General features: G+C 34.1%; 1 protein-coding gene across 2 annotated transcripts; it reads right to left on the reverse strand.

Annotated features, from left to right (window-relative positions):
* Positions 1–1,881: 1,881 nt before the first annotated feature.
* LOC149400802 (protein phosphatase 2C and cyclic nucleotide-binding/kinase domain-containing protein) lies at positions 1,882–8,910 on the reverse strand. 2 transcript variants are annotated; one of them, XM_089611313.1, is made up of 16 exons: positions 8,173–8,910; positions 6,878–8,056; positions 6,341–6,472; positions 6,017–6,247; positions 5,785–5,910; positions 5,430–5,492; positions 5,232–5,314; positions 4,836–5,067; positions 4,427–4,743; positions 4,237–4,324; positions 4,083–4,149; positions 3,564–3,838; positions 3,386–3,451; positions 3,153–3,274; positions 2,761–2,917; positions 1,882–2,667 (listed from the first exon to the last, which is right to left on the reverse strand). In XM_089611313.1, exons 2-16 carry the CDS (start codon positions 7,922–7,924, stop codon positions 2,422–2,424), a joined length of 3,252 nt encoding a protein of 1,083 aa, XP_089467439.1. In that variant the 5' UTR covers positions 7,925–8,056; positions 8,173–8,910; the 3' UTR covers positions 1,882–2,421. The 2 variants fall into 2 exon arrangements, with proteins under 2 accessions (XP_089467439.1, XP_089467438.1); XM_089611312.1 differs by having other exon boundaries at positions 3,564–3,841; positions 8,173–8,907.
* Positions 8,911–15,116: the final 6,206 nt, after the last annotated feature.

Genomic DNA, 15,116 nt, shown 5'->3' on the forward strand with positions numbered 1-15,116 from the left:
TCTTCCTCTTGCCAAAGCATCTTCAGGTCGGTGTAGTACTTTGTCACTGACTTCTCGCCTTGTCTAGCCTTGCTCAATTGAGTTTCTATCTCAAAGAGTGTGCCAGCGTTGCCAAGATCAGAGTACGTCTCTCTAACCGCCGTCCAGATGTCACTTGCTGTAGGAAGAAAAAGATACGTCCTCCCTAGACCTGCATCCATAGAATTAATGAGCCATGACATAATCATGGAATTTTCAGCCTCCCAAACGCCATATTTGGCTGCATCTTCCTTCACGTCTGGTTTGGTTGTGATTCCAGACAAATAGCCAAATTTGCCTCTCCCTTGAACGAAGAGTTTGACTGATTGAGACCACTCCATGAAATTACTCCCATTCAATTTATGGGAAGTGATGGAATGAGAAGAATTGTCAGCTGAGATAATAGGATTAATCCCAGGTTGAGAAGAAGAAGAATTTCTAGTAAAACTGGTATTATTGGACTCGGCCATGGTGTATGATCACGAGTACCTATATGTGTTTTAGGGTTTTGTGTAGCTCTGATACCATAAAAGTAAAACAGAGATAAAGAGGTGTGCGGAATTGATATTTTCTCATTAGCATCAGACGTGTATTTATACACATTACAAGGAAAGGGAAATAAACAAATAAGGAAACCTAATCCTACTATACAAGGAAACAAATAATCAGTTGTTGACAACTAAGGACAGCTAAGAAAAACGTGTACAACTAAGAGAATTAATCACACACACTAATCAGCTCTAACTAATAAGGAGAAAAATAAAGCTCATCTAACAATCAACCTAATGGGCTTTTTAACAATGTTACACGTTAATTAGACTATTCTGGAGAGTATACACGGAATTAACATAATACTTTAACAATTAAATGCCATATTTTTTTATTATTTTTATTATCAAAACGAACAATCGATTATTCACTAAAAATCTCTGTGAAAATTAACCTACATTTATAATAAGAAAAAATGATAATATAAAAAAATTATTAAAAAAATACCTTAACTGGTAACTTATTCTACCTCTTGAAAATGTTTTAAAAAAAAATGTTATATTGTGCAAAGCAAGACAAATGAGATGCCTTCACACGCTTATTGTTTATATTCAATTGGACGCGACCTGATCTACGAGTCATTACTTAATTTTAGTAATATAATTATAATTTAAACAGGTTGTGTTTGTATTTATCTATAATAGTGTACTATTTTGAAGGAGTGATCCGGTCATTGTCTTAGTACGTTAGCTTTTAAATTGTGGATTAGGTTGATTTATCTTAATTGTCATTTTCCTGTTGTATATATTTACAAAAGAAAATAGAAAGATTATATTTGCAGAGGTTATGTATATACATATATATATATATATATATATATATATATCAATATATGAATGTCAATCCATGCCATTGTCTACCGACACTTTGGTATATATATAAATAAACAATGCAAGCACATATCCGGACATCAAGACGGCCAAAAACTACAGTTTGAAAGAGGAGAATATTAAAGAATCGCCGCCAGAGGATAGCTATTGGATTTGAAAACGCCATATTATTTCTATTTTGTTTTATCATATGTGATACAAATAGGGGAAACGATATTTCTCTGAAATTTAGACACGTTTGTCCCTATTTTTTTCACTGGTTTTTGTCCCGTTCCAAGTTTATTGTCAAATTAATATCTATTTTGAATGTAAAATTATATACTGATTAATAAACGTAGTTACGAAGCTGCATAAAGGGAATTAAAGAAATGCACATTTTTTCAGTATTTTTTTTTTTAAGATTGAACTTAACCATTGAAGTTTTACACAAACCGGCGCTCAAAAGAATAATAATTCAATGTATCTACAATAATGAACACATGGAGACATTTAAAGATCCGCAGCATATTTCCTTGAGAAAATCCAACTCAGGCAAAGCCAATCAAATTAATATCAGCTACCTTTACATAAGTTGCGTGTGAAAAGCAAATAATTTGCATCTTAGGAAAGAATAGACAGTCAACAATCATTTTCTCATGCATTTACACGTATATGCATTTATATTATATATATATATGAATGTATTTACAGAACTAGATTTATAAAACAAATCAATCGAACTAATAACTGACCTCTTTTATTCGGAGTAACTCAACTAGTTAAATGAGTAATTGATATTAAGCATTTTAGCTGAAGCCGGTGATCCCGAGACGAGAGAGACACTCTTCAACACTTATGAGGCAAAGGCAAATGAATGGAAAATGTAAAATTCTGTACGACCCGCGAGCAAAAATCAGATCCTTAGACAAACTTCTCTGCATATTCTCTGTGAAATTTTGGGGGCACTTGGGTTCAATTTGTTTCGCAGATTGTAGAGAAGAGAGAACTCCATAAGAGTACGAACGTGGAAACTCTTCTTTACTTGCTACCAATCGTCAAGCCATTCGGGAACATCGGTGCAGTCAAGATCTTCAGAGAGAGAGGGACGGGGAACGGAAGATTCATTGCCATACGTCTCCAAATGCTGAGCAATGCGAGATGTGATCTCCTGTGGAACGCCATAACTGTGGTCCTCTATTCTTTTCCAATCGATACCGCCAAACCAAGGATGACTTCTGATGGAATCAGAGCCCTGGTTTCCAAGTCTAGTTTGTTCGTCAACGTCAAGTAGCTGTATAATAGAAATAAATAAATAAAAAAGTATTAAAACAAAAGAGAGCAAGATCATGAGTACTTATGAATCATTTGGAAGTTGTTGATTTACATTGGTAATGAGATCGATAACTTCAGGGCTGAAAGTTTGAGGAAGATTGAGCTGCCCTTTCGCTATCTTGGCAAAAGTATCATGTTCACCATCTCTCCATGAACCAAACGGCTTTTCACCTTCTAGCATGAGATAGATCAGAACTCCTAGTGCCCACCTGGAAAATAATAATCACAAGAAGCATAAAGGAGATACCCTAGATCTCTCCCATAAACTCAAATCTTTTCGAGACATAGATCATAGACAAAGGAACCAAATTCTCTATTTGGTGGATCCTTTCCTAATCTAGTATTATCCAATAATAGTGCAAATCAATCACGACTTTCATGAATTTCATCAAGCCTTGTGATCATTCTGGGAAAAGTAAATGTTATATAAATTGACAGTTTTACCAGTCAGCAGCGAAGCCGTGGCCTTTTCCCTGGACTATTTCCGGAGCTAAGAAATCTGCCATCCCACAACTTGTATATGTCCTCTCGCCAGATAACTTTTTCCCAAATCTAAAGTCCACCACCTACAGAAATGGCAACAATAACAAAGCATAAGCTCAGAGACTTTTACCTGCTCACATCTGAACCCAAAGTCAAAGTCAACAAAGTGCACCAAAAAAGACGATAGTGTAAACCTGTATATATCCCGCTTGATCCAACATCAGAACATCAGGAGACACTCCTCGGTAGAGAATGTCATTCTGTCATCAAAGTAAAAAAGCCAAATGAATGTTGTAAATACAAAGCCCGTAAACCGGTTTTTTTAAAATAAAAATAAAAAAAACTGTGAAAAGCAACTTCATGACATCGAACCTTATGCAAGTGCTCTAAGGCACTAACAACACAGGCGGCAAAAAATCGTGCAGATGGTTCATCCAGTGGAGTGAGAAGAATGGAGGTCAAAGGGCAAGCAAGATATGTGTTAAGAAGTATGGCAGCGTGTGAATGGTCAACACAAGTAGACAGAATCTGTGGCACATGGGATGAGTAACTGAGACTTGTTATCAAATTTTTCTCTTTCAGAACTTGTGCCTCCTTTCCCAACCTTTTGACCTTCTGCCTTGAAAATCTTTTCAAAGTAAGCAAATCTTCTGCCAAACAAGAGTTTTATCAGCATAGTTACTAATCATAAACTAATGCAACCATATGCTCATTTTTATCGGCATTTATTTTCTCATTGGATGTCTTAGCTGTTATCTGTTACCCTAGTGATGTCTTTTTAAAGCAAAAAACGAGATATGGTACAGGCAGAGGAAAATTCCAGTTATAACCACTGGTATCATCAAAAGTAATGTAGTAACCAAATGACTTGTGAATAGTAATAATACAGACCTGACTCGCTTAACACAACGAGTCCAATTTCACTGCAATCAGTGGAATACAGACATTTCTTCCATTCCTGTAAAATAAAAAATGAACCCACTTAATATCTTCCAGATTTGAGTAAGGAATCATAATTGTGTAGCGAGAACACACAATTTGTTACCATGTCAGCAAGTTGAACTTCAGAGATAGTAGAAATATCAATATTTCTAGCCGATTCATTGGGGAACTCTGAATAATCATCCTTCGTCCTATTATCGATTCAACCATTCAAATGTAAGTAAATTTGTTCCTTTATCTTCAACTTCAATGTAAAAAAACGCAGTTTTACCCACTACGTAATTACAACATACATTTGATCATCCTGAGAGAACTTTCTCAGAGGGCCAACCACCGATTCAAATGTTTCCTTGGTTAAAACAGCACAAACAACATCACCTACTGCAACTGCACTTATGGAGTCAATGTTTTCGTCAAGAAGTGTCCATTCACCGAAATAACTCCCCTCTGTCTTCTCTACTGTACGCTCCTTTCCGTTTTGTGGATCATCATCACCTTCTTTCTGATTATCGGATATAAAACTAGAGATATTTGGACCAGCCACATCCGGGTCGTATGTAATCCTCACTAGTCCCTTCTGGATAATGTATAATGCGGATAGGGCTTCGTTCTGCATATGTGATTTTTTTTTTTTTTTTTTTGGTAAGATGAAAGGGTTCTAGTGAAGAGAATAACATGTCTAAGAATGCAAAGCGGTTCTACCTTTGCCACTATTGACTGCCCATCTGTAAAGGAAACCTCAGTTAGAGATTCTGCAATGTGACTCAGCTGCAAGATTGTCAACCTTGACAAAAGATCAACTGATCTGAGCAATTTCAACGATGACAAATTAGAAAACTCTGACATGAGAATTCCACGAAAGTCTTCTCTTTTCAAAGCCCAAAGAGTTCCATTTGTCACTGCACGAACAGAAGCCTGTAGTGGTTTGTTGTACCTGTAGCACCTCAGGCATTCAATACCCCAATAAAATCGAATTACATAAAACAGAAAAAATATCCTGGTACGGTCTAGAAGGAAACACAAAAGGAGCAGCATAATCTAGATGCCTAACTACTAGTCAGGAAAAGAAAAGAAATGAAAGGGAAATAAATATCTCACATTAGTGCCAGCTCTCCGAAGGATGATAGCTTCTCAGCTGTATAACGCTGGAGAACCTTGGGAACTTCCCCATTACTCTCTTCCTGTCGAAACCATACGATGTCAACGTAAAGTAAATAAATAAATAAATAAAACACAAAGAACTCAGAGCTCGAGTATCTTCAAGTAAAGTGAAATGACATAGCAGAATGTATGAACCTGTGTAGCAAAGACTTCAAATTCTCCGCTTCCAACAACGTAAAAGCAGTCCCCTTCACCACCCTGCAAACCACAGAAGCTGTCAAAGACTTATAAATTTGCATACATAAAAGCATCAACTCCTCAAAGACCAAATATGAGATTTGAATCCTTAATTTTGCTGCAGATCATCTTCGAAAATGGGGACCTCAACACAAATTAATCATACCCTGTGTTTGAGAGGAAACAAATTCTGGCAAACCATTTTAAAGTTAAATTCTTAGAGTAATTACTTTAGGAACTATCATATGGGTCAATCACACCTTCTAAAACTAAAATGCTTAACCGATAGAATTAAAGTAGAGAAAGATTGAACCTGTTTTACAACAACATCTCCAGGCTGGACTTCAACTCTTTGCATGCAATCCAACAAAACATGACACTGGGAATCAGTAAGTTTCCTGAAGAGGAAATGATCGTGTAATGCTTGTTCAATGTGCGCCTGTAAATAGCACAAAAGCAAGTAGATTTTAGATACGTTCCTCATTACATAGACAGACTAAAGCCAAATATAAAGAGAAAAGAATAGGGCATGGATTGAAGTTTACTTCTTCTTCCCAAGTTTTTCTATGGGAAGGCGATGGAGGAACCCAAACTTGTCCATTCTCAAGAGAGCTTTCAATGGCACGGAGGCGTGCCTTTGATATATCATGTCTCACACGCTGAGCCTTAGAGCTCCAGGTAAAGGTTGAAGGAGATTCGGAACCCGTAACCTCCACAACTTGAGGAACCGGCGGCCGTAAAAAAGCACCCGAAATCACAGGCTTACCAGTAGCAGACTGACCAAGAAACATGCAAGTAATTTAACACCACGATCGGGAAGAAAAAAAAAATTAATTGCCAGAACACAATACAGCAGGAATGAACCTTACTTCAGTTAATCCTTTGATATGCACAACAATGATGGTAATATCATCTGTGCGAGTTTCAAACTGTAACCAAAGTCGATAAGATTCTGCCACAATAGCAGCGCAAGCATCTCGGGGTTCTTTATACTTGGCAACCTAGAAATGAGCACGCAAAGAATGATTATCATAATAGCATACCAAAAACTAGCACGTCATTGATTCTTAAAATTAAAACATTGAAATCTGCAAGCTACGAAATATGCGTTGTTCAGATCATCAGCATTTGATTATTACTATAGAAAGCTTGCTAAGAAAAATATTAAAAAAAATAATAATTATTACTATATTCTTAATAATTAATTCCACTTAAATTATTGTTTTCACATTTCAATACATCATAATATGGTATTACATAGATCAACAAAACACTAAAACCCCATATTCTCAAGAATCTTAATAATAATTTAATAATTAATTATCACCAAATACCATAATGTTGCGTTCCTCTTAACTATATAAGCCAATGCAATCTCAAGAAAGTGAAAAAACTGGGTACCTTACCATCTCAACCACGGCTTGGCTAGAAAGAAACTCGAACACCCCATCGCTGGCCAACACGAAGAAAGGGTTGTCCGGCGTGAGCTCCAATACCACGATCTCAGGCGTTGCAACGACACCGATGGACTCTGCAACGGAATCTCCGAGGCTCCTCGTGAAGGCAGTGCCGGGGTACATCCCGTTCGGGACCCACAGCCTCGGGGGATCTCCATCGTCTCCTTCCTCGGTTCCCCAGCACTGCACATCCGGGTCCTTCAGACCTTCGATCTGATCCAGAGTGAGCACTCTCGCTCCGCAAAGCCTCACCCTTTCGACCTCGTCTTCTCTGTACGGAGTCTGGTCGATCGAGAGGTCCACCGCCACGACACGATCCCCTCTCTGCTCGGCGATCACGGCCCTCGAGTCGCCGGAATTCGCCACGTAGATCGTCCGGCCGCGAACGAGGACCGTGATCGCGGTGGTCCCGCTCATGGTGTCGTCCAAGCCGTCGCAGTGGAGCTGCGTGTTCGTGGCCAGGAAAGCAGCGTGGCAAGCCTCCACGGCGTCGACCTGGAATTTCGGGTCTCGGAGCAGATTCTCGCAGAGCTTCCGCTTCACGAACTGCGAGCACTCGGTCCCGAACTCGCCGTGGCCGTCGAAGACCCCGAAGAAGTGGTCGTCGGGGTTGGTCCCGAACGGTGTGTGGATACAGAAGCTGTCTTGGTTGGCTTTGTCGAGCGCGTCGGGGTAGTAGCCTCTCTGGGAGAGGTACGAGTACTGCAATTCGTAGCTCGCCGAGGGGATTTTCACCGTCCTCGACCCGTCCGGAGGCAAGAACTGCGACGAAACCCTAGAGAGCCTCGTGATTCCCACCTCGGAGTCTCTGTTCTGCCCCAGCTGATTCAGGCGGTCCCTGCCCTCGCCGGCGTCGCAATCGGGAGATTCCGGCGAGAACACGGCGATCTCCGTCGACTCCGCTGCCGTCAGCCTCGGATTCTGTCCATTCTTGACTCGCGAGTCTCTCGGAGTACAGACCTCGCCGATGCAAACCCTAGAGTACACACAGCCCATTCTCACTGTCACTACCACTATCACTCACTGGAGGTGAATCCAAGCCGAGTCGAATCTCGATTCATGAGCGAACCAAGCACGGAATTCCGCCGGGAAACAATTCAATGGAAGATTTTTTTTTTACTCTGAAGACTGACACGAACGAAAGAAAGAGTGTGAGTGTTTTTTCTTTTTTGGGGTCAGATTTCACTGAACAAAAAAAAAACTAATAAAGAAAGAAAGAGAATGAATTCGAGAAAATGCTTAACCTTATCTCTTCTTTCCAAAAGGAAAAAAAACAGTTTCTCCTTTCTTTCTTCTACTGAATTAAATTCCGGAGAATAGCTCAGAGCTTTTAATGATTTATTTTCCTTTAATTCTCGAAACTGTCTGATTCCGAAAGAAAATAAATGCGAAAACGACTCGCTCTTTTGATCTGTGGTGCCTCAGAACCGTTACTGCCAAAACTATAATAATTATAGAAATAAAATAAAATAAAAACTACCAAATATAAAAATACTAATAAAAGAGAGGGAGATCAAGGACTGGAGGTTAAAAAGTCAAAGAAAGAAGAAGGAAAACGAAAGAGAGAGTTGTGGATTGTCTTTTGAAAACTGAAGAGAGCTGTTTCGTAGGGAATGTGAAAGCTCTTTTCTATATGGTGCGTCTTTGGTGGGACAGTTTTTTTTTTTTTTTTTTGTGGATGAGGATGTGAATGAAATGAAATGAATTATTGGGGAGAAGAGGAAGAAGAAGAGGTATTTGGGGAGTGAACTTTGAAGAAGAAGTGAAGTGTTGATAGGGGAGACGTATCACACCTTGCATTGCAATGCATGTGTGTCTCTCACCTTTTTGTGGACCTTTTTTTTTTCTCTCTCTCCTCCTTTTTCCCATTGTTTTTTCCTTTCTTCTTCTTCTAAATTTCTAACAAAATAACCAAACAAACGAACAAAAGCAACGAATTTTCTGGTGCGGAGATCGTTGTTGTGTTGTTGTGGATGATATCTGATCTCTAACAAGAAGTTATTCTTCCGGGTTTTTTTTAGGGACACTAATTTGTAAACGTGACATGTGTATTTCGAATCTTTTTTTTTTTGTCGTAAAATGTTTGGGCTCAAATTTTGTAGATAAATTAGAGAATCTTCGGAAGTAAAAAGTTGAAAGTCAAAACTCAAATGATTAAGAGCATTCTGAATCGAGATTCGAGCTATAAAATTTAATACCTCGATCTAGTAGCTACCTATGTCATTGGCTAATTTTTCATTTTTTTTACTATAAAAAAAATATGATCATGAATGGAAAATTAGAAAAATAACAAATTTAAACGTTTGACATTGCTAAATAGTCAACGTTTGGTAAATCTTAAGTAAGTATCCACTTTCAGACGTAAAGTTTATGTAAACAGTCAATGTTTAATATATGAAAGTGGCTATTTACATAATATTTATGTCTTAAAATGGTTATTTACTTAAGATTTACCAAACGTTGACTATTTAGCAATGTCAAACGTTTAAATTTGTTATTTTTCCAATGAACCTATATATATATATATGTATATGTTCGTTCATGGGGCTTTTTTTTATAAAAAAAAAAAAGAAGAAGAAGAAGAAGAAGAGGGATAAAGCTACAAATTATTATTTTTTCTCTACGAGTTTCTATCTCTTGAAAATAATTTATAATACTCTCATTGTAAAGAGAATCAAATATTTATTTTCAAAGTATGCATCTCCCATTCTATGTATAGTTTGTTCTTCAAAAAATGCATAACGGAAATTGTTCTTTGCACTACAACGGTAACAACATGTACAATCAAGGCTGATGTCATAAATCGCTAAACTAAATGATGTACATCATTGAACTATTTTTTAGCAAACTCACCATTACTTTTTAATCCTAAGAACTCATAATCAAAACCAACATTCAAAATGTAAGTCTCAAGTTGATCCTCAAAACTTGTATGCTCGGAGGAAGAAAAATCCTTTGGATAGAACTCGGCATATTTAATTAACTATCTATGATCACGAGTTCGAATGAATCCTTTGGACTTAGGCATGCTAGACAAAGAATCAACTCAGGGTTTACCTCGTTAAATCGGTCATTGAATTCAAAATTTGCATATCTATGATTGCATAAAATAACTTCACTTGAAAATGATGCATATTTGTGATTTGTTGAACTTTACGGCCTCGAGTTACAAATGGTTCCTCCATTTTTGGAACACCTATGCCGTGTTTTCAACAAAAAGTGGAGACTTAATCAAATAAAGAAGCCCAACAATTTTCCCTCATCGTTTGTAGTCGTTTCTTGCAAACTCTCACCAAGCTCATAGCATTCACAATATCTTGATCTTTTCTTTGGAAAGCTTTCGTCTATAGCCCCAAGAAAATTTATCATTAGATAGAAGTTGAATGCAAAATCAAGCGATAACATCGTCTCTTCGGAGACCCCCAATAGTTGTGTTTCATACACAACTAGATATGAGTGCAAGCCTAGTATTGAGCCAACTCTTTTTAAAATCAAATGACAACATCACATCTAATAAATTAGTAGCTTCCAATCTTTGTTCAAAGGTTGTACCATCTTGTGGGAAAATATAAAGATTAAACCTCTTAGTTGAAAAATATCCAAAATTAGACTTTGATCCAAATTCAGACAAAGATGCCCTTTTAGCCAATTTAAACTCTAATCTTCGATAATTTCCTATGAATTTCACCGTAACTCATCGGAATTCATCGGAAATTAGATGAGTTCCGATAATTTGGGCAAATTTGACCAAAAACAAGTCTTTAGACTTCACTCTATAAGAAAGTGATATTAAATCTTTGTAAACCATAGAATTTAAAGTTATAATTGACGTTATTTTTTTAAACAATGACTTTAAATAGTCAATTCTGAATAAAAATTTCATACAAACATTAACTAAAAAATTTATTTCTTGAAATATTTTTTTTAAACATCTACATTCATTTTTTTACACATTTTAAATATATATTATAAGTTTTAAATTATTAATTTCATGAAAATAATAAAGTAGACACGTTTTTATTAATAAGTATAAATCTACTATTTTATTAACATTACATTTATACTTTTTTTTAATTTTACTTATATATTATGGATTCAAGAGCAACTTAAATGCAAAATATGTTTCTCTGGGATACATTCCTTTACAGAAAAAAAAAATATCTTCGTTTACACACACACACTATATTTTTCTTTATTAATATTGTCTTGATCCTCTCTTATTATTTTTCTCTCTTTTTGTTATTATTGAATATATATTCTTTAGGAAATGATTTCGATATGGTGTCATTTTATATTGGAGATAGTCTTACTAAAACGATGTTATCTTATTAGTTGATGAACTTATTAAGATCAGATTTCAACTACTAATAAGGTCGATATACGTGCTAGCTTTAGCTATATATATATATATGTATGTGTATATATATATATATATATATGTATATCTTGCGGATGTTTCTATATATCTCAATTATAAACACAAAAAGGGTGTTTAAAATATCTTTCTAATTTTATTTTTCAATAAGAAATAAATTGTGTGCCATTATTATTATTATCCGTGGAGGTAATAAATTAATAGTACATCATACCATAGATAACATGTCGGGTAAACCTGACTTTGCAGGGACATATCTATCATGGATTTCTTCACCATTGGTTTATTCCCTTTCATATAAATAATGTTTCTCCAAACTGATTTTGAAACGAAAAAAAAAAGAAAAAAAGATAGGGAAAGAATAATAGAGAAATATGGAATGAGGAAAAGTACAAAAGAAAGAAAAGCTTGTGCAATTATATGAGGTTCTTTGTCTCCTGGTTAAGGAAAGAAGAAACAAGGCTAGGGATGAATTATTGTTTTTTCTTTCCTTGAACATTATATGAGAACTTAAAAAAAAAAAAAAAAAAAAAAAAAAAAAAAAAAACGCGCAACGTAATATGAAATTTGAGATGAGCTAAAATAAACTATTGAAACAGTACATCAACTATTGATTTTTAAAGCGGTCTGATTTATAGTAGTTTGGTCTCGCAGTTTGTCACACTCACTGACTCACACATGAATTAAACCCGGAAATTATTCTTAAGAAACCAAATAGTATTGATTATACTTATATATTATATGTGTTAGAGAGAAAGTACAGATACTATAATAATTTTTTGGTTATGATCACATAGATCGATGACGTATATCTGTTTTAGGACTTTTTTTTTTTTTTTTTTGTTTATTTACACCAATCATCCTTGAGTTTTACGTATTTAATTGATTGAGGTTTTTTTTTTTTTTTTTGGGTACTAACTGTATATTTACAACTTAACACCTACGGCCATGTTGCGTAAACTCCGTCTATTTTTTAAGGAATATCAAATGTACGATCCTCGTGATGATATATTTTACGGTAAGATAATTAATTCATGTGAATTTTTATTCAATTTTTTTTTTTTTTTTTTTTTTTTTTTTTTTTTTTTTTTTTTAATGTTTCTGCAACTCATTGATCTCTATATTATCTTGCAAATTAATTCAAGCCCACGCACTTGTATAAAATCATTTAAATACTGAAATGTGAATATTTTTTTTTCATTATTTACTTTCCACCAACTTTATTGTCATGTGTTCGTTGCCAGCTCCGACTCAGACAAATAAAACACCCAATTGGCACCGTCCACTTCTTGCTTATTTCTAAAGTGTCTATACTTGATATTTTTATTCATAAGTTTAATTACTATATATTGTGAACATCAAATAGAAATAAAAAAATTTAGATACGCTAACATAGAAAGCACCAACCACAAATAATTTGGTTTCTTAAAAGTCTAATATATGTTAACTTGATATTTAATACTGCTCTTTGTTGTCAATTATTGTTGCTATCATCACATTTTGATTTCTTCCTATTAGTTGATGTACTATTTTATCCTCTAACGTTGGCCTAATGTAGGATTTTTTTACTGGATGATTTTTAAATTATTTTATTATTTAACTATACAAACATCAATTTTTTGGGTTCATTGCATTTGGTCCTTCCTAGACCTTCTATAAAAAAAATGAACGAAAGGCAACTTATGTTTTATACTTTTTATTCCTAAATTGTGTTGTGGATATTGGTCTAGTCAGAACATAGGACCTACACGATAAAATACAGATGTCATAGCTGTCATCTACTTAAAAAAAAAAAAAAAAAAATTGTTCTGTACTAAATATGGGGTTGCTTTGGCAATGTTATCTAGAATTCTGATGCTTAAATCAAATATTTAATGAGTTCACATAGAATATATAAACAAAATATATAAATAAATAAAATTCAAACCCCTCATAAAATCTAAAAAAGTTTATCTATACTATGCCATGCATAATCTTTCGAGGGACTTTTTTTTTTTGGGAAATGAAAGTTACATTAAGCCAAAATTTATGCCTTGTTCGACAAAATTGTTGGTCGAACTTATGCAAGGAAAATCACTCTCCACAAGGATTAGAGAGATAAGGCCAAAATAACATTTCGTCAGCATATGGACGTGAATAAGGAACGTAAATTCAGTTACAAAATTCAAAAACATAATATGAATCTGCTCTATAATATGTTAAAGTTGATTGTTATGTACAATTTAGTTGTTGAAGTCTGAAATTCTGAATTATGCTGAAGCAAATAGTTGAAAGACAATCTTCTTCATGTCAAAGAGTTGGGCTTTTTGTGTGGATAATCAAAAAGTTTTTTTTATATAGATGAGAAAGAGAAGCCAAACTCAACTAGATAAAAAAGAGGATTATGATTGATGATTGATGAGTTGAGCTTTTTTTAACCATTCATTTCAAATCATTTCATCTATATCAAAAGGAAAAGTTTTTTTTTTTAATATGTGCAACAAAAATTCCATTTCAAATTATTCCTTATCTATTTGAAGAGAAAATAACTTTTTTTTCCCTTTCTATAAGTGCAAAGAAAATGGCTTTTATATCGGCTGAGAAAGCTGAGGAAGCAGCATCGATATCCTCATATTTCAAAATTTCAGTGAAATTAACCATCATATGTACAATCTAATAATGAAAAAATGATGTTGGCGAAGTTGACTACGCTATTTGGCGCAATATTACCTTATATTTTACACTAACATGGAAAAACCCTATATTTTTAGCTCAGTACAACAATCCTCCTATGTGTTGTAGACTCTGTAAAAAAATCCTTCAGTTTCATGTTCGTTTATATTGCATATATATATATATATATATATATATATATATATATATTAACATAAATATTTGTCTTGTAACTTAGCTTGGTCTATGGTAATTTTACACCACCTTTGAAGTAGAGTCGTGAGTTCAATCATCACTAGTAACAGATTTCCTTAGAAAAACATAAATATTTGTTAATTTTTATACAAGAACATTTTAAAATAGCCGAAGTGTACATTGTATTTTTAATTAACAACCTATATTCCAACATTTTGTTGCGTTTTATTAAAAAACATTTTCATAACAAGAAGTTATTTACTATAAAAACTTAGACAAATCTTAAAATAAGTCATTGCAATTTTACTGTTTTATTCATATTTGTAAGATGTGATTATTTTAAGATTTATAATGTTTATTTTGGTTATTTTAATTTTTTTTATGGTGTTTGTTTTGGCCATTATACAAATATGTATGCATAATAATCAACAATATTTAAATATAGGGTTTTTTTCTAAAAAAAGAAGAACATTGAATTTATAATTTTTTGTAACATAGTGTAACAAAGATTCGAAATGCCGTTTTCGAACCACCTGATTTACGGAAAATCGTCACGCCGACGGAAAATCGAACGGAAAAATTGTGAAAAAAGGCAAATGATATGCCGTTTTCGATGGAAAACCGACATGCCGATAAAAAATCGAACGGAAATAGTGTCGCAAAAAAATGTTATATATATATATATATATATATATATATATATATATATACACACACATGTATCTTTCAACATTTAAGTTATAGTAATAGGAATACATTTAGTACATAGTATCTATTATTTAATATATATATTATCATAATTTTATTATATTTAATACATATTCTACATAAAATCACTACTTGGTTACATTTATCATAATTTTATTATATTTAATACATATTCTACATAAAAATTTATTTGTTACATTTATATGCATGAACTTTTATCTTATATATAGTATGTCTACATAAAATAAAAGTAAACAA

Source organism: Urtica dioica, chromosome 4 (assembly GCF_054948205.1).
Source record: "Urtica dioica subsp. dioica isolate 48M chromosome 4, U.dioica_male_clone48M_v1_H2, whole genome shotgun sequence".
Classification (NCBI taxonomy): domain Eukaryota; kingdom Viridiplantae; phylum Streptophyta; class Magnoliopsida; order Rosales; family Urticaceae; genus Urtica; species Urtica dioica.

Excerpts from the sequence above, each read along its gene's own strand:
- LOC149400802 (XM_089611312.1), bottom strand. The coding sequence starts at position 7,924 with ATGGGCTGTGTGTACTCTAGGGTTTGCATCGGCGAGGTCTGTACTCCG. Across the intron at positions 5,068-5,231 it reads TTCGGAGAGCTGGCACTAAT|GTACAACAAACCACTACAGG; the intron begins GTGAGATATTTA and ends GAGGTGCTACAG. Across the intron at positions 2,918-3,152 it reads CACGGCTTCGCTGCTGACTG|GTGGGCACTAGGAGTTCTGA; the intron begins GTAAAACTGTCA and ends ATTATTTTCCAG.